The sequence below is a fragment of the Gossypium hirsutum genome, chromosome D04, assembly GCF_007990345.1.
Source record: "Gossypium hirsutum isolate 1008001.06 chromosome D04, Gossypium_hirsutum_v2.1, whole genome shotgun sequence".
Classification (NCBI taxonomy): Eukaryota; Viridiplantae; Streptophyta; class Magnoliopsida; order Malvales; family Malvaceae; genus Gossypium; species Gossypium hirsutum.
The window spans coordinates 42,420,396-42,445,588 of record NC_053440.1 but is presented as its reverse complement, the minus strand read 5'-3'; the positions used below and the strand labels follow the sequence as shown (position 1 = coordinate 42,445,588).

Sequence of the window (25,193 nt, the reverse complement as noted above, 5' to 3'; positions counted from 1 at the left end):
TCCAAAATTGAAATGTGACTCGTGAGTCTCTATCAGAGATAATCGAGATTAAAATCCTGTGCAATCTCACGATTTCAGCAATAACAACTTCGCTAACTTCTACAATGAGTAATATGTTCTGATATGAATGAAATGAGCGAATTTGGTCAATCGATCAACGATGACCCAAACTGAAACTTTCTTAGTAGGGGTTAAAGGTAACCCACTAACAAAATCGATTGTCACAAGCTTCCATTTCCACAGAGGAATCTTAGTCGGCTGAAGCGAACTTCAGGGCAACTGATGTTTAACCTTAACATTTTCGCATGTTAGGCAGTGGGACACAAAGGCAACCACTTCCTGCCTTAGACCAGGCTACTAATAAAGTTCTTGGAGGTCCCGGTACATTTTGTTTCCACTAGGATGCATAGCATAAGGGTTACTATACGCCTCTTGTAGAATTGATTGCCTCAGCTCTTTATCATTAAGCACACAAATCTGACCCCTAAAACACAAAACTTTGTCACTGTTCAAACTAAAACCTGATGTTTCACTCGAACCAATCTGTCGCAGTTGTTGTACTAGTGATTCATCACTTAACTTTTTTACCCCAATCTGCTCGACCTAAGTCAGTTTAACCTATAATTCAGCTAACAGTCCTTTATCCTCAACTAAACTCAGACGATTAAACATCGTTCTCAGTTCAATCATCACGCTACGACTAAGAGCATCGACTACCACATTAACCTTACTAGGATGATACTTTATCGTACAACCATAATCTTTAAGTAACTCAACCTACCTACGCTGCCAAGATTTAACTCATTTTGAGTTAACAAATACTTGAGACTCTTGTGATTAGTGTAAATGATACACCTCTTACCATACAGGTATTGCCTCCAAATCTTTAGAGCAAACACGATTGCAGCTAGCTCAAAATCGTGTGTAGGATAGTTACCCTCGTGTGTCTTAAGTTGTCGTGACATGTAAGCAACCACTTTACCCTCTTAAATTAAAACACAATCTCGCTCGATGTGCGATGTATCACTAAAAACCACAAACTCCCGACCTGATTTTAGTTGAACTAGAACAATAGCTTCTGTCAAAATAGACTTGAGTTTATCGATGCTAGACTGTTGTGCCTCAGACCACACAAATAGAGCATTCTTACGCAATAGCTTCATCAAAGGTGACGCAATAAAGAGAATCCCTCAACAAACCTTCGGTAGTAACCTGCTAAACCCAAGAAACTACGAAGCTCAGGTACATTTATCGGTTGTTTCCACTCAACTATAGCTTCTATTTTCTTGAGATCGACCCGGATTCCTTTAGTAGTTACCGCATGTCCAAGGAAATAAACTTCTTGTAACCAAAACTCACACATACTAAACTTAGCATACAACTATTTTTCTCGGAGTATCTGAAGTACAATACCAAGGTGGTTATCATGCTCAAACTCGGTCTTCGAATAAATCAATATGTCGTTGATAAAGACAACTACAAGTTGATCGAGATAAGGTTTAAACACTCGATTCATTAAATCCATAAATGTCGTTGAGGCATACGTCAACCCAAAAGGCATTACTAGAAACTCGTAATGTCCATAACGAGTCTTAAATGTGGTTTTGTACACATCAGTCTCTTTAACCTTGAGCTTATGGTAACAAGAATCAAATCAAATTCATCAAAAGACAACTCCATTAAGTCTTCCGAAAATATTATACCCTGTATCTCTAAGGGTACTCATCTATATACCCTATCAACCAGAATCGACTAACCCAAAGGACTAATCATAGAAAGCTCTCTAACAGTATTCTCAGCAGTTATACCCAGATTTGTAGTAATAGTACTAGCTATTTACGAGTGAGTAGATCTAATGTCAATGAAAGCAAAGTACGGAATAGAATGAATAAAGAATGTATCTACTATGACATCAGCATAAACACTATCCTCTTGGCGTCTTACTGTATAAACTAGTGCAGGCTATCGTGCTTCCATCTAACTCGCTCCTCTACCGAGTGATCTCTGACCTCTACTGGAACCATTACTTCCTTTAACACTACCACGACCTCGAGGTGGTTGTTGACCTACTCTTAGAGGCTGAACAGAACCCAGAGCTGGAGTTGGTGCCATAACTGGCACCTGATCTAGTCGACAAGGAAAATCTCAAACTCGATGCTCTATCGACCCACAACGGAGGCATACTCCTAACTTTCTCCAGCACTCGCTCGGATGGCACTTCTCACAGTCACCACAAAGCTAAATTTTGGTCACTGCAGTTGGTGCCTCAGACCTCAGAGGCCTATCAATCCTCGACCGTTTCTTAGGGCGTTGCCTAAAACCAAAGGGACTCAAATCCTTTTTAATCTTAATCTAATCTCTACCGTGGTCACATTGTTCGTGCTTATTGCGCTTCATCTCCTTCACTATCTTGTTCTTATCAACCAAGGCCGCAAAAACCCACTCCCTCTAAAAAGCTATCAGAACCCACAGATCATATCATAACCCTTCCTCAAATCTCACGAATTTATCATAATCAAATGCTACTAGAGCTTAAGCATACTTGCTCAGTCACAGAAACTCGGCCTCATATTCAGCCACAAATCGATCATCCTAAACCAGGCTCATAAACTCACATCGGCAAGTATCTACAAAACTCGCCCCCACATATACTTGCTCTGCAAGACATTTTTGAAATAGTCCTAATTAACCTATTCGACTGAGCACCTTGCTCAACCGTCAGCCACCACTGATAGCCTTCATCCCGGAACAAGGATACAACACCCCTCAATTTTTGAGTGGGAGTGCAGTCAATGTCGGTCATGATACACTCAGTGGCTTTTAGCCAATACTCAGTAACAGTAAGGGCGACTCTTATGACGCCCTTGAACAACTCAACACCATTTGATTGGAGTCATTCAGTAACCAACCCTCAGCCTCCAGATCCAGAATAGGTCCAGCGACCCTTTCTAATGCCCGAATGGCCTAGGACAATGCGTTGTCCCCAACCGTCAGAGTCTGAGACCCCGTCTCAATAGTAGGAGTACCAACTGTCTCATTGGTCTCCAGATTGGGCATACTACCCATAGAAGATGACTCCGCTCGAGCTCCTCCTCGGCATCCATGACGCCTACGAGTTTCACATCCACGACTATCGCGTAAACTCATAATGTTAGTTGATCTACAATTTTAGAACACATAGATCAGTTCAAGGTTTCAATGCAGTGCTCCTACCAATTTCTATCAAAGTATTTAACCATATAGCAATTTAATCACTACAATCTTTCCACTAGTCACGATAGCAAAATAAAAATACTTACACGTTCGGAGTTGGAGGCTCGGTCATTTACAAAAACCAGTTTTTAAAATGATTCAGATATCCTATGTCCATTTAGCTATCTTTTGACACATATTCTGAGCCTAAAACACAATCTGAATGTTGACTAACTTGAATCTAATGCCGCTAAATGTTTCACCCTAAACCCAGCCTAGGCGTCTAAACCAAGTTCGAATAGTTACATTAGCATTATTAAGAAAACAAAATTTTATAAGTATAAATAAAATCAATTGAAAAGTCATGACAACCATTAAATCCAACAGACAGTTCAACAATCTTAGAAAAAGTCGTAGTACTAAGATATACTGGAACGACATGATACATATATGATAAGGTGACAAAACAGATTGATTGAACTTCCTCTTCGCCAACCCATCAAGCCTGTAAGTTACCAAAAATTTAGTCAACAACACAGTGAGTAGAGAACTTAGTGCATAACCAATATAGATTCAAGTAGAAGCACAACTTTAATAAGAAGTTCCCAATCTCAAGTTCCAATTAGATTCAGAGAATATTCTGTATAAGATTAACGTATTAGTTATATGACAGAACAATTCTAGTTTAGATACAAAACAGATCAGAAATATATGCAGTTATTCCTACCCCCATCCGCTACACACCATTTTCGACCATCTCAACACACTATTAAGGGCATTTAATACCCATCCAACCCTACATACCATATAGTGTCACTTCAACACGTTTATTGAGATACAGACTAACTGTAAGATTGAATTGTGACAAAACACAAGGTTTACATATAAATTGTCGCTTAGCCACTGAATTAGAACATATTACTTCCTCTTTTACATAATTCCCTACCAATGCAAATGCAGATTACAGATGTCAACAACATATGTACAGTCATTCAGATCCAATTCATCGATAGGTGATACAGATCAATATCATCGACAGTCATCACAGTACGTATACATTTATATATAATTCATATCTCAGTTTCAGAGCATCAGGTAGTAATCATACAATCTAATTCAGATCATAAATACATTGTGGAGGCCAATGTTCATGTTAGACGATGCTTATAGCCTCAGAGACAAGTTACAGATTTTTATTCACACGTCACACGGCCCGGCATAGGCCCGTGTGTCTCACACGGCCTGTGTCGTCTGTCTTGTGGTCCTAAATCGTAAACAGTGAGTCATACGGTCTGGGCACACGCCCTTGTCCTTAGCCCATGTGATCCTTATTTTGTACTCGGTGAGTTACATAACCTAGATACACGCCTGTGTCCTTGGCCCGTGTGAACTCTGCACTAACATGACCACACACAGCCTGAACACACGCCCGTGTCCCTTGCTCGTGTGACTCGTATTTGATGAACAGTATTTTACATAGCCTAACACACGGCCTTTCACACGATCGTGTGGCTCACACGGCCTACCACACGACTTGGGAATTAACAGACATGTTTTTCGACATCTGAAATTCATAAAAATAGAGGTTTTCGGCACGCACTTGATGAGATTTTGAAGAAGTAACAACGTAGAGGATCTCTGAAGCCTAAAACGACCATCCAATAACTCAATCAACCAACTTTATCGACAATAATGCACATTTATACACTGAATACTTTATGTCAAAAGTTTTGACACGAAACCTTCAACAGAATCAAACTTACCGAAAGGTCAACAACAATTACTTGAATTATCGAGTTGAGGTTTGTTACTCCCGATATCCCCACCTAAGAGGAAACCAAGAGGCTAATTATCAGAAATTACACAATACGCTCAAAACGCCCAATTCAGAACATTCTACAAAAAACAAAAAGGAAACTGTAGAATTTAATGATTTGATGGTGAAACTTACTTAATAACCTTTCGATCGATGCAATTAACAATATCTAACTTTGACTAGTCCCGTACTTATTTACGACAGGAATCAAAATCAATAAAAATAAAAGAATCGAAAAATAAAATAAAAGGAAAAAAACGTTAAGAAGGAAACGAAGTAGAAGAAGACTAATTTTAAATCCTAATAACTTCCAATCAAATTTCAAGCACTTAGAAAAAATGTTCCCTGTCACATACCCTAGGATTCGAACACAAGACCAAACAAAATATAGAAGCTTAACAAATGAACCAGTAGACTCATTCTTGACACAGGTTTACACTGAATTAAACTTAATTATGTCATTCAATGATAGATGGTATCTAAAATAAAATAAAAAAACTTTTAAACAGGGGACTTGAACTCTTGACCTCAACCACATAAGCAGAGCGCTTAACCACAATTACAGAGACTTAATTATGATAAAAATCCAACAATCAAACATTAAAATTTTTGGGGCGTTAAAGAATCAGATTTGAGCCCTTTACTAGGGTTGGTCGAATATAAGTGTCTTAGACTATGACTTTTGTGTTGACTAAAATTGTGTATACTATTATTGTATGTTTTGTTCTAATTTATATGTTTTGTGATATTATGGTATAATACTGTTACCGATATTCTGATCACATGTTAAAAGAGATTTACTGTCACCATTTTACTGAACGTGTGACTGAAAGCATGCCCACAGTTTTTGTTAAAATTGATTGCATGTTAAAGCATGCCTACTGTACTGATTCTGGTTCAATTATGGCATAATGCATTGCATGGGGATCTGGATGATATGTAAGGAGGAAGTTCTAGCTTATCTACAAGAAATCAAGCTCTGACATAAATTCTCTCAGATTATTTAGATTTAAGTTTTAAGTCTCCGCAAAAAATCAAATTCGGTCATATTTTAATTTTTATTCTAACGCGTGATTCATAGTATGCTTGTAAACCTTTTAAAAAGAAGTCAGGTTAAAATATATAGTTAAATTTGTAGTTAAAATATGTAGCTGGATTTACACTTTGATAAATTTTGATATTTAGTTCATGTAGTTTGAAAGTTAAAATTTCAAAGTTTAAATATATTAAAGGTTCCTGTACTTTTTTGAAATTTGAATTTTAAAATTTAGTCTATGTGGTTTAATTTTGAGACATTGGATCCTTATACATTTTTTTTATTTGAAAAATTTGGTCCCTCCATCAAATTTGTTGTTAGAATGATTGATTTGACTGTTATAAAGGTAAAATAACTCTTTTATCCCTCATTATTTACAGTTTTGTGTCAATTTGGTCATTATTCTTTAAAAGTATATAAACAATTAAAAATGTTTTAAAAGATAATTTTTTTGTATTTTCAATCAAAATATAAAAAATTCTAAAAATTAAACAAAATAAAAATTAAATAATTTTAAAAATATATAAAAAAACTATAAAAAATTCTAAAACAAAAAAAAATTATTTACTTAGCCTTATCTGGTCCAAAAGAATTTTCAAGCCTAGGCTTGGCTTGCCCAAAAATCCAATTTCACTATTAAAAATTATTAAAATATAAAAAATATATTTTTATTAATATTTTTATATATATTCTTAATTTAATTTAATTTAAAAATAATTTTATTATTTAAATTGAATTTGGTCCGACTTGACTCGATACATAAAAAACCTTGCCCAAGCTTGACCCAAGTCGGGCCAAACCTACCAGGTCGGGCGGGCTACTCGACCCATGGATAAGTCTATTAATTTACTCATGAATGGTAATAAGATCTCTCCAAACTTTGAGCTAATCATTCAATCCAAATTAAATCAAATTTGAACAAAGTTTTTTTTTCCTTTTTAAATCAATTTAATTATAAATGAAAAATATTTTATGTAAGTTTAGTTATAAAGTACATAAAATATTAGTATAAAATATTTTTTAAATAATGATACAAACTCTGAACCGGCCTAACTTGAGTTGAGCTTGGACAAGGTTTTTTTTGTCTTGAGCCAACTCAAATTCAATTTAAATTATAAAAATATTTTTAAAATTAAATGAAATTATAAAATATATAAAATATTAATATAAAAATAATTTTCGAATAGTGAAATAGGCTTTTTGGGCAGGCCTGACCGAAAGTAGGCTCGAGCTTGAAATTTTTTTAAACTTGGGCAACTGCTCGACTTAGCCCATCCCATGGATAGGTCGAAGTAAATAACACAATTTTTTGAATTTTTCAGAGAATTGTCGCTACACCGATGATACAGTAGCGATAGGAAAATGAAGTAATCCGCCTAGATACCAAGATGATAAGGGAAATCGGTTTAGAAGAGAAAGAGCAAAGAACACGAAAGAAGGGTAGAAGGTATATTCGACCAGCAATAGAAAAAAAAGATAAGAGGACTAGCCGAACACACACATTGCACCATTCAAAAAAAAGAAAAAGAAAGAAAGAGAGATACGGTAGACTTAAGCAGAGAAAGAAATTGCAAACAAGAAAAAAGAAATGAGACACTTGGAGTAATTTCGGCCAAAAATGAAGGTTGTCAAAAGTGGAAGAGAAGAATATGCCAAAAACTCCTACCACATTCGGTCAAAGAGAAGAAGGAAGAAAAAAACCCGAATGAGGCATACCAAATGAGGAGTACCATTCTGGCCGAAATTCTTGAGTGCCAGAGTCCACTTTCTACACAACACTCCCTCTCCCCTCATCTCCCTTGATTTTCTCCTAAAATCCCTCCTCAAATCTCTCCTCCTGATCACAACTCCCCTCAACCACGCAATTTGAATTTTCCTCAACCACTTCAGTGTTTCACTCAAACTCCAACACTCCCCCCATAGCTCAGCAGCAAAATAAACACTCCCTTGCCTCTAGCAAGATTCGAACCTTAGACCACTGGCATAAATAACACACCACTTACCCCCTAGACCCGCAGGCTTTTTATGTCATGATTTACCCACAAAAATTTAAAAGCCTACTAACCATAGGTAAGGGTTTCCTTCATTAAAAACAAAATTTTCTACACAAGTCTAGGCTTGAACCCAAGACTTCTCAGACACTCCCAAACACACCCAAATCACTTAACCACTGAAGCAAACAAGTAGTTGTGACACAAATATGCAAAAATAAATACTTGGATTTTTTTGGGGTGTTATATGCCACGAGTATTGACACAACAAAAATTCTGATCACAAGTTAAATGCGAAAGTTGAGTATAATACCAATCCTTGTGGACTTGAACCTACTATCACTCTGTACTACTATTTAGAGTTATTTTTGTAGGAAATATTTTTGGTGGTTTCGACGCCCATCACCAGGCATTATCCCAACTTGCAATATTCTAACCCGACCCAACCTTCCACTAGATCCCCATTTCCAATAGCCCATGGGCACTTCAAATACTCCTCCATGTGAGGGATGGGTAATCTCTTAATTTCGCTTGTAAAAAAATAGTATTCAGGAAGTATTTTACCTTAAGCATATGCACCACCAATGAAGTAGGATTAGAGATAACTCGCCAACCTTGCTTTGCAAGCTAAACAACATTAAACTTAGAAAGATCACAAAAGCCAAGTCTTCCTCTTGCCTTAAAATCACCACATACACCAATGAAAGTCACGTTTGTTATGGACTTATGCCACCAATAATAGCATTGCATAGGTAGGAATAGCTTGCAGCACTGACTTGATAAACACTTCCTTTTTCCCCTGTGATAAAACAAACAAACTTCAACTATTAAGCCTGTCATGAGTAAGATCTTTTACAATCTGAAATGCAACTTTTTTATTGCAACCAACCAAACCTAGATACTTCTCAAGATTAGTGGTACTACGAACTCCCAATAACTGAGTTACCAAACCTTTGTTCGATTCGAAAACATTAAAACTGTAATATATATTAGTACATACAAGACATTCACCATATAAGGTAACTAATATGGATTGATATAAAAGTTCCTTACAAAAGATTTCTGAGAAAAAGGAACATTGAATGATAGACCTAATCAAAGATGAAAGAAAGTTGGGATGGCAAAACTTAAACCGTTCATTGGATTTTGAATCGATCCGCTTTGAATGGAGTGGATTTTTTTTATAAAAAAAGTGGTTGCAAGGTGAGGTGAAATTAGAGGTGTTCAAACGGTTAACTGAACCGAACTAGTATTAACCGAATTAACTAAACTTTTTAATCCTTTAATCGTTAACTGAATCGATTTTTTAAAAAAAATTAACCGAACCGAAATATTTCGATTAATTTGGTTGGTTAATTGAATTAACCAACATTTATATGTTGGTTAATTGAATTAACCAATATTTATATGTTTTTATTTTTTTTGGTTAAAGCAAATATAAAACATATAAAAAAATTGATAATATTCATTCGATCGAATTATCCGAATTAAAACTACATATAATTTGTATTATTAATTATGAAGTTCGATTAATTCAGTTAATTCGATCAATTACCTGATTTTGAACTGAATCAACTGATAACTGAACTTTCAAAAAATCATTAATTGACCTCTAACCGAATTGTTAATCGACCGATTAACCGAATTAGATTGGTTTGGTTGATTAATTTGATTTTAACCAAAATTTGAACACCCCTTAGTGAGATGAGGGTTTTTTTTTGGATAGTGGATATGAAACCATTATCATAATTATTTGCCCCATCTCTGTCCCACTTAAACTTGTCCATGGGAGGTTTGGGTAAAAATATAGGTCTGAAAAATGGTCCCACTTAAACTTGTCCATGGGAGGGTTTGGGTAAAAATATAGGTCTGAAAAATGGGTTTGGGTAAAAATATAAGGCCCAATTAGAAAATGAGCAAGGCCTCGGGTAAGATTTTTCTCGGCCTGAATATGCAAAAAAATTGTTGTCTTTTTTTTTTTACTTTTTTCTTGTTTTTCTTATTTTCTTGTTGTTTTTTTTCACTATTTTGCTACCATTTCACAATTATGTTGCTGTTGTTTTGTTGTTATTTTTTGGATATTGTATAACTCTTGTTTTATTGTTAATTTTGTTACTATTTTAGAAGCATTTGCTTGTTAAGTTACACCTATTTTAGTGTTATTCAAATATACATATTTTTTAAAAATTTATTTTCAAATTGTTGGGAAATATTTATTTTAATATTTTTAGTTTTTTTGATGTATTATATATTTTTTAAAAAATTATATAAAAAATAATATAAAGAAAAATTAATACGGGTGGGCCAGGCTTGGGTAAAATTTTAGGCCCGTTTTTCAAGTTGGGCTCGAGCCTAGCAAACGAGCCTAAAAATTTTTTTGGGCCCGGCCCATGGACACCTCTAGTCCCACTATATAAAGTTTTATCTTATTATATATAACAATTAAAAGGGTAAAAATGTACTATTGTGTTATAGAAAAAATAATCTATCTATTTTATTTTTAATTTTTTAAAAAAGAATTATGTTGATATATTTACTTACATTTAACAAGATTGGAAATATTAAATATGAGTAACAAAAATTAAACTAAAATGGGTGCGGTGGGGTAGGATGCCTCCAACATTTATAGAAGTGATAGTAATTGTTTTAAGATTATACATCTGCAGTAGACTGAGACAAGTTGTAGAGCATATAAATTGTGGAGCGGTGGTAAATTTAAAATCTACCCCACCCAGTTCTGTTGCCATTCATCCCTAAATAAAAATACTTGTGAGATATTTTTATTATGTGATTGGTTCAATTAATCACTTAATTATTAAATAAAATAATTTAATCTTTGTACTAGAAATAAAACAAGACTAAATTTTAACAAAATTAAAGTTTAAAATAAAATGATTTTTTTCTTCATTCAATTCAATTTCAAAGAATGTTAAACAATAATTGTATTAAAATTTGACCTTATTTAATTTTTTTAACTAAAATAATTTCATAGTAAATGGATTAATTTAAAGTAATCTGGTTTTACCGTAAGAGAAATTAGCAAGAAGAAGAAAATGAAAGAACATGGATATTGCTTTCACCCTGAAATTTCACATGCCATGTTTCCAGAGGGGGCTTACCTCCAACCGTCTTGCATGGATGTTGATATCTTTCTTATCTATTACAAAATGTTATTATATTTATAAAGACCTTCCTATATTCTTCACGCAGTATTGTCCTTTTTTATTTTTTTATTTTGTAAAGCTTGGATTCAGGTCCTCCAATGAAAGCTTGTAAACCATGAGTAACAGATAAAGAAACAGTTTTAGAAATAGGCTGTTTGAATTTTAGATTCTTTGACTCCCCCCCCCCCCACCCCTAAAAAGAAGAAAAAAACGGAGACTGAAATAAGAAGAAATTGAAATGGATACAAAACATTAGAAAACCTGGGGAAGTGACAGTCCAACAACCATGGTCACATTTCAGTAAAAGCTTTTCGAGATAAAAGTCAAACTGGGACCTAACTTAAGTGAATCATAGTGTCTTGAAATGTCCACGACACATGGTCCTCCCTTTCCCCTCCTCCTGCACATCACAAATGTCATCCACTCTCTTGGGGGGCGGTAATGGACCCCAAACCTCACTTCTCTTTCATTTACCCACTTGGTTGGCTGCCTCCTTCCCTCGCCGGTTTTAGCTTTAATTCTGTAGTGGGGCTACCTCCCTTACCACCAAAACCAAGCACTTGATAACACCGACTTTGGAACATGTTTCATGCATAATATTCACTCCCCTTTCATTTTTCACTTACTGTCTTTGTTTTTTTGTTCATTTAACTGCCACATGCCCAAGGTCCAAGCCTTTTCATGCCACTCAAATAGGAAACAATGTTAAGCTGCTTTTATAAAAAAAAAAATCTGAAAATAGCAATCAATATTATTGCTGTGATGGATTTTGCATAAGAGCTCGGGAGATGAAGATCAATAATAAATCAAAGACACTGTTAAAATCCAAATTTCCAGTAAAAGAGAACAAGGTTGAAGACTTGAAATTCATATATTGATGTCAATAGCAGTAATTTACACAAAAACAAAGAATTTCCACATTGAAGGAAATTTTGAGTCTTTACTTTTTCTTTTTCTTTTTTTAAATTGAAGCCTTCCAAATTCCATCTACCTTCTTCTCCTTCATGCAGTCCAAGCATTACCTAGATATATCATATGTCTTATAGCCAAGTTGCTCCATCTCCCAACTCAACTTCGAAGCAACTCTTTCATGGCAGGGGACGTATTCCTGTTGACAGTAAAGTAGACATGAAAAAACAGGCCATTACTTTCAGAGAAAATTTTATTGACATTAAGATGTGATGGTTAAGGAAATAATACACCATGTCTACACTTTCACATGACACAAAAAATCCTTTTGAATTAATATAATATTTATACACGTTTTACTTTATAATTCCATGGAACACCTATGGCTCCATAGGAAAGATGGAGCTTGAAAGAGACATATCTTCACTTTACATGATGATGAAGGTTCTTTAATCTATACCTCCAATTTCTTTACTAGCTCTTTTGCTGTGGGTGCAGATACAATGATTTGGCGTGCATTTGGACTGATAAACCCCTCTTCCACAGCTTTATCGATAAACGAAAGCAATGAGTTATAGTATCCATCAACATTCAGCAATCCAACCTGAAACAATGTGGGAAAATTATGCATTTATTGGTTATTAGTCTGATGGATCAGTAATCAGTTTGTGAGTGATAATCAACATTTAAGGAAAAATAAAAGCAAGGACATTACTGGTTTATCATGTATTCCAAGCTGAGCCCAGGTAATGACTTCAAGTAGTTCTTCAAGAGTTCCATAACCACCTGCATGCAGTTTATGTGAGTCTTATCCAACCAAATCATGTGATGCTCCAAAAGAGGTAACTTAATACCTAATTACTGATGCCTTTTCATTGAATAAATGATCATGTCACTCTTTTAGTACAACATTCGATTGGTGTTTCGACATGATTGAGGGACAGGAATGGACAGAGTATTCAAAAGCAATGACATCTATGATTCTAATTAGCCAGTCAACTTCAATAAAGGAAAAGTGAAAGGGGGACATTAGAAGATTAAAACTCTACTACTAGATGTAAGGTTAGAATTGATTATTAACATCAAAAGTGTGAAAAGATAAAGCAAACAGATAGTTTTTTTAACTGCCTGATATTTGATGTGCCATGGTTTTATCATTTATGGCATGCATAACAAAGAGGTTTCTAGATTATGATTTATATACACTTTTTCCCCAAATTTCAAAAACAAGGTATTTATTGCTCCCATCCTTTGTGAAAGTAGAGGCACAATCCTCCCTGCCTACCCATTCATGTCATTATGGCTCTCATTCTACCTCATTAATCATTATCACCTTACAAAGCTTTTATCCTTTCTTTTTTATTCTTTTTTTGGTTTTGAACTTTTGGTAGGTACCATGCAAAGGACAATCCCCTATAAAAATAAAATGACAGATTTGCCATTGTATATCCTCTAACATTCAATTCAGAATAAATTTTCAAGATAAATATAAAAGTCAAAGTTCAGCTAAAAAAAGAACTAAAAAGAGTAGCCTTTTGAGACAAGTAAATAGGATTCCTGTTGGTTGTCATACACTTTTTAGTGAAAGTTTTAAGGATTTCCCTCACTCTTAAGATGGTAAGGGGGCACTGTAACACCACAGAGAGTTCCTTAGACGGCCTAATTTTCAGTGAAAGAAGTTGATGGCTCAAGAACTAGGGTTCTAAGGGTTGCTCTCTAGTCCTGAACTTGGGGGTCTATGTCTTGTAAGAGAAAGATTCATAAATTGTAATGATTCTGGCAGCACATACTTGCTTTATACTCTATAGCAAATACCAAAAATAGCTAATAGTGTCAAACTGTAACAGACACATGAGTTAACATTTTGACTTCCCTTACTCCACAGCTTAGCAACTTTTTTAAAAACATTAGTTACATCAAATGAGCAATGTAAAGGTAAAGCAGGAGAACAGCCTTTGCATTCAGGATCTTAAATTACATATTGTTGTGAACTGACAATAAAATAAAACAGAGTCTCTAGTGGATCAAATCATGAGATATGGTCAATCTTGCATGCTAAATTTGATGTAAAAAGCACCTGATAGCGTTTAAGTTTCCTTGATATTTTGGTGTAAATCTGGTTATACTAACCTGGTAAGGCAATAAAAGCATCTGAATGCTTAGCCATCTCTGCCTTCCTTTGATGCATATCTGCAACAGCCTTCACTTCCCCCACTGTTTCACCAGTTAACTACAAATTGTTTCACAGAAAAACAAATAAGAACAGTGAAATATGGAGAGAGAAAGAAAGAGATTTCGAGTTTTGTGCAGCGAAGCAATGATGAGAGTTGCAGGAATAGTGGACTTAAAGACTTCAAACTGAGCAATCTCCCTAGCCAGTAAGTATTTTAGCTACATAAATGAAAAAAAAAAAACCCAAAAATTTACAAAAGGCCAACATAGAAAAAACAGAAGAAACCAACTTTTTTTTGGCCATAGAAGAAAACAATATTATGATCCAAAAATATTTACAAAAATGAAAAATGGCAAAGCAGCAAGTTGAAACTGTCCTAGTAATATTGTGGATAAGGTTATCAAGTCTTCGCCAATGAACCAGAAGCAAAAGCAAAGACCCAAAACAAGATCTGAGAAGAAAGAAAGAAAGAAAGTGAGGGTTGAAAAGAAATAAACAAAAATACTAGCACCATGGATGGTGAAAAGAAAGAAAAACAAAATAATGGAAAGGTGTATGTTGGCAAAGGTCCATTTCTTCTTCTTATTTTTTATGGATTTAAATAATAAAAAAGTTTGAGGCTTTTTTTCCCCCTGGTTGTAACAGTAACAGACATACCTCTCGAGGCATGAGCGTCTTGGGAATAACTCTGCGGAGAGACAATAACATGACAAAAGTTCAGCTGTAATGGAAACCAAAACTAAGAAGAATAGTTTTGTTATGAGAATGACAATTTTTTCAAAACAACAAACAAAGCCAGTTCACTGAATTTTTGTTTCTTAAGCTTGTTGGAATGTCATAAGCCTTACCCAATGACATGGCGACCACCATCATGAACAGCTTGTGAAACCAAACCCATTAAACCTATGCTACCTCCTCCATAGACCAGATCAATGTTCCTTGAAACCTGCAAAATGAACAGAAACAAGTAAGCTCTCACAGCAAAAACAGACTAAAAAACTCTTGGAATGGGAGATTCTGTGTCCCTCTAGTTCATATTTCAAGCATATATCTACAATGATCTCATTTGACAAAACCAATGTTTCTTCAGTGTACATTCGTAAGATTACCAACAATAAGATTGAAAAGGATACTTTCTTTTTCATTCAACACACTAGTACTTGTCCGTACATTAAAATTTACGAACTTTTAGTAACTTATGAGATTTCATGGAAAAACAGTGCCCTTCTTTTCTACCTCTTCAATACGCATTAAGAAAACATTGAAACACCATTGGAGTTCCCTACCAATGACTTTTGAAAATGGAAGAGAGAGAAAGATGATAGCTAGAGACAACCAAAAAGCTTGAGGTGTTTTGAAAATGGAAGATAATATGAACCAATTAACAAACAAGTTACAAACATAAAAAAAAAAAGGAAAAGTATATACGAAATACGACCATATGAAAACAAAAGTTCAAGGCTTTTAAGCAACTTTCAAAAGTTTTCTTGAAGAACCCATTTCCTCCATATTGCTAAAATAAGCAGTTTCTAACAAAAACCATAACCAAAACAAGTATCATTTTGAGTAAAAGACCACAATAAACATGGGGAAAAAAACCAGAGCTTTTTGTTAAATACCAATTCTCTGCCAAGCTCAATAGCAGCATCCTGATAGCTACCCTTCTTGCCTTGGCTACTTCCACAAAACACACAAATCCTCCTAAATTTTGACTGCTGTGTTTCACTCTCCATCTCCATTAACAATCTCTCTTTCTTTGTCACAAGGTTTTTTTTTTTTTGTGTGTGTGTGTGTACTTTGGCTTCTTACAGAACAAAAAGAAAGGGCTAATTAATACAAGAATATCTCATTCTAGACCTGTCTCTTTGCTTCCTAACGTATACACATATAAGAATGTGAAAGCAGTGCAAAGTAGCAAAGCTTACAAGCTTGAAATTTCCTTGCTTGATTACTACTACTACTCTTCATGCGTATATATAAAACCTTGCCGCACGTGAGTGCTTCATAGCACGCTTCTTCACACAAACGCAGCTAATCTTGGCACGCGTGGACCACTTAACTCTTTTAGTTTTATTCATTTATATTTTCTAAGCTCCCACTCTTTTTTTTATAATATAGCAAAAAAATTGGTAATTTAAATGACAATATGGTTCCCTTGTCAAGTTGCCAATTGCCCCTAATGAAATGCAGCTTCCCTTGTCCTTCCTAGTCCCACTATAAGTTATGTGACCTTGTTTGTACAACACTGCACCCTCTTGTACATTAGAAACTCGAATTCAAGTAGGAGTGTTTGATATGAGATATTTAATTTTTTCTTTCTAAAATTTTCATATATTGAAGAATCTTTAGAGGATTATGTTTCAAATCCATGTTTGATTATGCATAGGATATGAATGCCGGGCTCAAATAATCAATAATCACCTTGTCATTCTTCTATATACCATATAGAGACAAAACAGTTTCACACTTTATGACACCAAGAAAAGGCAAGACATGGACAATCTGAGATGGTATATAATTTGTTTAATCTCAGTGAAATGGTCAAAATAATATTATTCAACATAGATATTGCAAATATTTATATTTGCAACACACACAAAAAAAAAATAATTATCTGAGCAAGTTATGGGTAAAAATTCAGAGGGATTCAGATGGTGTTATAGAGCATTGTGCATTTTATGATTGAATAAAAACATAAGTAGGTGATGGCCAATGCACCTATTTGTACCCTCATCCACCCTCCATTGCTAGACAAACTTGTTGTTTTCAAAGGAAACATTGGGTTTTTATTTCATATATGCAGGCCCTTCCCATCCTCAGCTCTCAACCTCCCCAAGCATGCTGTCCCCCAACTCTCGTCTTCTCTTTCACTAATTGCACCCATTTTAATCAAATCCCATTTGTTGATTTCTCATTAGTTTTAATCTGGTCTTTTTGTTGCATATTGTCAGGATATAGCAGGAATGAACCTATGGTGTTTAAACTAATATGGGTCTAATTATTTTAACATCCCCAATCCCAAAAACTTGGCCTTTTTAGCTGTTTGTTTCTGGTTTTTTTATTATTTGTGTTAGTACAAAACTCCGGTAAGGAAAAAACTCGAACACACGATCGGAACTCGAAAAGAAAAAGAAGAAACAGGACAGGCTCCAAGGCGTGTATCAAGCCACTATCTTTAAGGTTATATTCGCCCTCACTTATCTTCAGTGTGCAAACGAGTTCCAAGCAAATTAACCTCGAGGATACAATGAAGCCAATGACTATTTGCGTTTTGCACTGACGAGAATAGTCCACTATGCACTGAGTAATGTATAACAAAAACTCAATTTCTACAAAGGATTTCTGCAGCAATACTTTATAGAATAATCTAATAATATTAGAAAATGAAGGAAGAGAAGAAATAATATTAGAATTTGTTGATATAATTTCCAAATGAAATCCCATTCCTATTTATAGGAATTTTCATGTCTCTTCATAGAGACATCTTTCAATAGGTGTCTTTATGAATAAATAAATAATAATAATTATTCATTTAATTTTGTAACTATTCAAATAATATTTTTTGAATAGTTATAATTCTTTTTTAAAAAATCAAATGATATAACTTTTGACCAATGACCAAAAGTTTTATCTTTTGATTAATTACACCCATTCATTTATAGTTATTGGGATACTATAAATATTTGAAATTATTCCAACAATCTCCCCTCATTTTCAAAATATTTAGATTTTGATATTCTTGGAAATCAATTTGCATAAATAAAGGTGTCTTACGATTGAACCTTCACTTAGTGAAAACATGTTAAAGTTAATCGAAATTGTATGGTAGACTAAGCTTTGAACCAACTATTCCATTTGATTAACTGAACACATCTCACACAATGATTTCAACATCAGTCAATGCATAGTATCTAGGGACAGTATTATAGCCATGTGTCTATGTCCTCTTTTCATGAGTGCTGTCAGAGCCAAGCCCTTAAGCTCCTAGAAGCGGCCACACTTCCACTCACATAGGTAGATCCCATCAAAAGTGTTCCCGTAATTATAACACTCTAACATATTTATGTTATGGGTCCATTAAGAGTACATTACTCATCCTTCCCTTATCATTACGGGTACCTAGCACTTTAATCTTAGGATGGATTTATTTATAGTGCTAACAGTCACATACTAATGATGTACTTTGTCTCATTGAACTCAAGACTTGACGTTATACCAAGCGTTGAGTCGAGTTTCCATCATGGGTGACTCTAATTAATAGGCTTGAGTCCCATCCCTTTTGAGGTCCTTTTTACTGCATCTCTAGCAAGACTTTTTGTCAAAGGATTTGCCAAATTTTCACTTGACCTCACATAATTAATAGTGATCACTCCATCAGAGATTAATTGTCGGACATAACTATGTCTTAATCCAATGTGTCTAGACTTTCCATTATATACTTGGCTATATGCCTTTGCTAGAGTAGCCTTACTATCACAACGGATAGAAATAAGTGAAATTGGCTTAAGCCATAAAGGTACATCATAAAGCAAATTTCTTAACCATTCTGCTTCTTTAGATGCAGCGGCTAATGCAATAAATTCTGCTGCCATGGTGGAATCAGTAATACATGTTTGTTTCTTGGAACCCCAAGAAATGACTCCTCCACCAAGAATGAAGATCCACCCACTAGTAGATGCATGATCTTCCAAACTTGTAATCCAACTAGCATCCGAATACCCTTCTAAAACTGGAGGATATCCATTATAACACAATCCATAGTTAATAGTTTTCTTTAAGTACCTAAGTACTCTATTTAAAGCTTGCCAATGCAAACTACTTGGATTACTTGTGTATCTACTCAATTTTCCAATAGCATATGCAATATCTGGTCTTGTACAAGTCATTATGTACATAAGACAACCAATTAGACTTGCATATTTCAATTGATCAATTTTCCTACCAGCATTAGATACTAATTTTAATTGAGGATCCATGGGTGTAGATGCTGGTATACAGTTGAAAAGATCAAACTTTTTAAGCACATTTTCAATGTAATGTGATTGTGATAAAGCTATAGTGCTTTCATCTCGGGTTATTTTAATCCCAAGAATAACATCTGCTACACCCATGTCCTTCATAGCAAAGTTGTTTGACAAGAATTTCTTTGTGTTTTCTATTTGTTCCAAATCCGTGCCAAAAATGAGCATGTCATTTACATATAAGCAAATTATAACACCCTTTCCATTATCAAATTTACTATATATGCACTTATCGGATTCATTTATTTTATAGCCATTAGCTAAAACAACCTTGTCAAACTTTTGGTGCCATTGTTTTGGTGCTTGTTTAAGCCCATATAAAGATTTAACAAGCTTACATACCTTATGCTCTTGTCCTGGAACAACAAATCCTTCCGGTTGCTCCATGTACACTTCCTCTTCCAATTCACCATTTAAAAATACAGTTTTAACATCCATTTGGTGAACAACCAAATTATATATAGAGGTAAGTGATATTAATAGTCTAATTGTAGCAATTCTTGCTACTGGAGCATAGGTATCAAAGTAATCAATACCTTGTCTTTGTGTAAAACCTTTTGCTACCAACCTTGCTTTAAATTTATCAATGGTTCCATCGACCTTCATTTTCTTTTTGAAGATCCATTTACAACCTATTGGTTTGGAACCTGGTGGAAGATCAACTAAGATCCAAGTTTGATTTCCCATTATTGAATCCATTTCATCATTTATTGCTTCTTTCCAAAAAGCAGAGTCTTGAGATTTCACTGCTTCTTCAAATGTAATAGGATCAGATTCGGTATTATAACAATAAGGTATCTTATTGCATATACTTTCACCTTTTCCTTCTACAAAAAACATAATGAAATCTGGTCCAAAATCTTTGACCTTTTTAATCCTCTTACTTCTTCTTAATTCTTGACAAGATTCATCATTATTATCAATTTGTTTCAATGGAATCTCATTCTCATTTGAAGAATGAATCAATTGTTGTGGTTGTAATTGTCTTGATATAGAATTAAATCTATTTTCATCAAAAATAGCATCTCTTGATTCAATAACCGTGTTAATTGAAATTGAATCATTTGGTTCAATTACTATGAACCTATATGCCTTGCTATTATGTGCATAACCTATAAATATGCATTCAATTCCTCTTTCACCTAACTTTTTACGTTTAGGTGTTGGAACTTTTACAATAGCTCTACAACCCCAAACCTTTAAATAATTAAGGTTTGGTTTCCTTTTCTTCCATTGTTCATAGGGGGTTATTTTAGTTTCCTTATTAGGAACTCTATTCAATATATGACAAGCTGTTAGAACAGCTTCTCCCCAAAAACCCTGTCCAAGACCTGAATATGATAACATTGAATTTACCATTTCAATCAAGACTCTATTTTTCCTTTCAGCTACACCATTTTGTTGTGGTGTGTAAGGGGCTGAAACTTGATGGACAATTCCAATGAGTTCAAAATAACTTGGATTATAGTATTCTCCACCTCTATCCGATCTTAAGCACTTGATAAATGATTCACACTGAAGTTCAACTTCAGATTTATAAACTTTAAATTTATCAAGCGCTTCATCTTTTGAATGCAATAAATATACATAACAATATCTAGAACAATCATCAATAAAAGTAACAAAATATTTCTTTCCACCTAATGTAGGAGTATTATGCAAGTCACATAAATCACTATGTATCAAATCAAGCAATTTTGTTTTCCTTTTAACCTTAGGGAAAGGATTTCTTGTAATTTTAGTCAACATACAGGTATTGCATTTTTCAATATTATTATTAAAATAGGAATTAAATCTAATTTATACATGTCATTCAATTTTCTATAATTCAAATGACCTAATCTATAATGCCACAAACAAAATGATTCAACCATATAAGCAGAAATAGTATTTTTATTCTTATTAATAATATTAAGTTTGAACATGCTTTCATACATATACCCTTTTCCCACAAAAATTCCTCCCTTAGACAAAATAAACTTATCTGCCTCAAAAACAAGTTTGAAACCAAACTTATTCAACAGACTTCAAGACACTAAATTTTTCCTAACTTCTGGTACATAATATACATCATTTAAGGTTAAAACCTTTCCAGAAGTGAATTGTAGTTCAACAGACCCTTTGCCTTTAATTGTTGCGGTGGAAGAATTTCCCATGTACAAGACATTGTCATTTTCACATTGTGTGAAATTTGTGAACATGCTTTTGTCTTTGCACACATGTTTGGTTGCTCCGGTATCAATCCACCATGTATTATCATCTTGTGCCATATTAATTTCAGATATCATTGCAACGAACTTTTCGTTATTATCAGCCTTAGAAGATGATTTCTTCTTTAAAAATCGACATTCATTCTTGAAATATCCCGGCTTTCCACAATGATAGCATGAGCCCTTTTGTTTCTTTTTGAACTTAGGTGCTCTATCAGCCTGATTGAACTTTCTTTTGAATGGTTTAGTAGTCTGTACTTCCTCCGTAACATGTACTTTGGCATTTTCAGAATTTAGGTTCTGATCTTGTTTTCGATACTCTTCTTCAATACGAAGATGATTTGCCAAAGCCTCAAGAGATATTTCCTCTTTCTTATGTTTTAGACTTCTTTTAAAGTCTTTCCAAGATGGAGGAAGTTTGTCTATTATAGAGGATACCACAATCATTTCATCCATTTTCATATCATATTGCTTAAATTGATTCAGCATCTTTTCAATATCACGAAATTGTTCCATAACAGAACGACCATCAACCATTTGATAATTATTGAAACGACTGACAAGAAATTTCTTACTTGTAACATCTTCGGTCATGTATCTTGCCTCCAATTTGTCCCATAATTCTTTAGCGGTGACGTCGTTTTCGTAGGTGTCGAACAAACCATCAGATAAACCATTCAATATGTGGCCTATGCACATGTAATCAGCATTGTCCCATTTTTGTCTTTCTCGGGTTGCAGCAATAGATTCGTTTTCATTCTCTTCAGGTCTTGGAGTATCCAAAACATAAGCAATCTTCAAAGTTGATAACAAAAAGTGCATCTTTTTCTGCCATCGTCGAAAATTGCCACCATCAAATCGATCAAGTTTAACAAAGTGGGAAGCCAACTCCCTTAGTGTTCCACTTTCATGTGTTGTGGTAGTCATCATGAAATATAACCTTAAAATTGTTAGTACAAAACTCCGGTAAGGAAAAAACTCGAACACACGATCGGAACTCGAAAAGAAAAAGAAGAAACAGGACAGGCTCCAAGGCGTGTATCAAGCCACTATCTTTAAGGTTATATTCGCCCCCACTTATCTTCAGTGTGCAAACGAGTTCCAAGCAAATTAACCTCGAGGATACAATGAAGCCAATGACTATTTGCGTTTTGCATTGACGAGAATAGTCCACTATGCACTGAGTAATGTATAACAAAAACTCAATTTCTACAAAGGATTTCTGCAGCAATACTTTATAGAATAATCTAATAATATTAGAAAATGAAGGAAGAGAAGAAATAATATTAGAATTTGTTGATATAATTTCCAAATGAAATCCCATTCCTATTTATAGGAATTTTCGTGTCTCTTCATAGAGACATTTTTCAATAGGTGTCTTTATGAATAAATAAATAATAATAATTATTCATTTAATTTTGTAACTATTCAAATAATATTTTTTGAATAGTTATAATTCTTTTTTAAAAAATCAAATGATATAACTTTTGACCAATGACCAAAAGTTTTATCTTTTGATTAATTACACCCATTCATTTATAGTTATTGGGATACTATAAATATTTAAAAATATTCCAACAATTTGTCTGCCTAATCCCTGCCCATTCCCTATATTTAGAGACTATAAAACATAATTACTATAGCTTAATAGGGGTTTGAGCTTTCATTTTTCTTCATTTAAGTATATGTTTGAGCTTCTGCATGCTTGCATGCGCATTTACCTCATGTTTTTGTGTGTTTACAGACAATATTTCTAACAAGACATTGGTGCATGGCAAATCAGGCACTTGGTTGTAAAAATAGCCTAAAATGGATTCAGAAATCGAAACAAAAACAAATCTGTAGATGATTAATAACAGCAAGTTCCATTAACCTATAATTCATGGTCTTACATACCTACATTATTTCCACAATTAATCTCACCCCCCCCCCCACCCCTCCCCCCCAAAAAAAAAATTAAAACAGATGTTGGAATTGATTGAGATTTATGATAAGATAGAAAGGAAAGGAGAAGAGGGGGAAAAATAAAAGGTGGCAGACAGAAAAACCTGTAGAGGGCATCCCCACCAACTCTAAATCTGAAATTAGTTTCAGGCAATGTTTATCCATCTCTCTTATCAGCCAGCTAATAACACCCATTGTTCATCTAATGCTTCAAAAGAAAAAGGAAAAAAGAGAGAAGAGATTATGTAAGTTGAGACCCCATCAACACCCACATCTCAATCAAACACCAAGGTTTCAGTGAGCTGCAAATGGGGAATATTTTTTTTATTTTTTTTGGGATATAAGTTTGTTTGTTTGTCTGTGTGTATGTGTGTGCAGTGCAGTGAAAGAAGATGAGAAGCCATGGTGGATCTGTCACCACGATCCAGTCGTGCCACCATCCGACCCCTTCTGTAATGACCCCTCCTATTGGCATTTCCCAATGTGCAAATTTTGCATCTTTGTTACAGAGATTCCGATAACTATTGAATGATTTTTTTGTCTTAAATTTCAATGGTCACGCCAAGCAACCAATTATGGACGGTATAAATTGGCAGAGCCCTTTGTCTAAACTCACATCTCATTGTAAAGGCCTAAAGTTTAAAAGTTCAAACAGTACAGGGACTAAGGCATGATTAAACTAAGGAAATAAAACATAACATTATATTTATACTTGTTATACAACTCCCACTTGGGACACGTGGCAACACAGCAAGCTACCCGAAAGACGCCCTTCCACTTAATCACCAAAAGATCCAAAACCTTGAAAACTCTAGTTGACCTTCTGTCCTCGAAAAGACCTTGATCGACCATCCTATGAGACAACTATCCGCTTCCTATAATAGGTCTTTGTTGACATTCGCTCTTTTGTTCAAAATATGACTTTTTAGGCCACTAAAATCTATGTGAATCTAACTACTCTGCACGATGATTCAAAAGGAATGAAAAATGCATCCCATGCAGACATGTTTCCCATGTGTCCCGCAGTGATGGTGGCTTCACCGTGTCAACACCATCAAACATGAAACCTCTCCTATAAATACCTTGATGTAATGAGAAACGGATCGATATTTAAGCATCCTAGCCACCATACTGCTCTCATTAGGTGAACCAACACTACATCCTCTTTGTGTATCCTCCCTTAATGATACCCAACATCAACGATAATTAAAGGTTTAACTAATACAAATACAATATATTCATAGGCGCAAGACACAAAAACATGTACAATATAGAATTAAATTAATACAGAACACCAACAATAAAGAAATCGGATAAAAACTTATACGTGGAGTACACATTAGATCGGATTGAAAGCACACATATATAATTACACAATTTATTAAATAGTATAAAAATATGATTAAAAATAGTATAATAACACAGATACACATGTAAATAGTATTTTGTTTTCAGTTACCGTACGGTACACGTAGACGCGAATATTGACGGAAATGAAATTAAAAACAGAATAGAGGAATGAAAAGAAAGCAAAACCCAACAAAAACAAAAAAGAGATTACAGGAAATCCAGAAAACTGGAGAGAAGTTGCTTTCAATTTCGAAAGTTCATATTTATATATAAAAAATTTTAACATTTTGGGTTCACAATTTCAAAAGAAGCTTTCAATTTCAACTTTTCTTTTCTTGTTTTATTGTTTCCGGTAAATGGCAACTTGTTTTTGTCATCAAACACACA

The 25,193-nt window shown here is 34.3% G+C and overlaps 1 protein-coding gene across 2 annotated transcripts; it reads right to left on the bottom strand.

The window, feature by feature from the left end:
- Positions 1 to 12,051: 12,051 nt before the first annotated feature.
- LOC107899641 (cytokinin riboside 5'-monophosphate phosphoribohydrolase LOG3) lies at positions 12,052 to 16,230 on the bottom strand. Of its 2 annotated transcripts, none has more exons than XM_016825406.2 (7): positions 15,901 to 16,230; positions 15,130 to 15,227; positions 14,939 to 14,969; positions 14,239 to 14,338; positions 12,824 to 12,894; positions 12,569 to 12,712; positions 12,052 to 12,307 (listed from the first exon to the last, which is right to left on the bottom strand). In XM_016825406.2, exons 1-7 carry the CDS (start codon positions 16,018 to 16,020, stop codon positions 12,218 to 12,220), a joined length of 654 nt encoding a protein of 217 aa, XP_016680895.1. In that variant the 5' UTR covers positions 16,021 to 16,230; the 3' UTR covers positions 12,052 to 12,217. The 2 variants fall into 2 exon arrangements, with proteins under 2 accessions (XP_016680895.1, XP_016680896.1); XM_016825407.2 differs by lacking the exon at positions 15,901 to 16,230 and adding an exon at positions 15,518 to 15,700.
- Between the last annotated feature and the right edge of the window lie 8,963 nt (positions 16,231 to 25,193).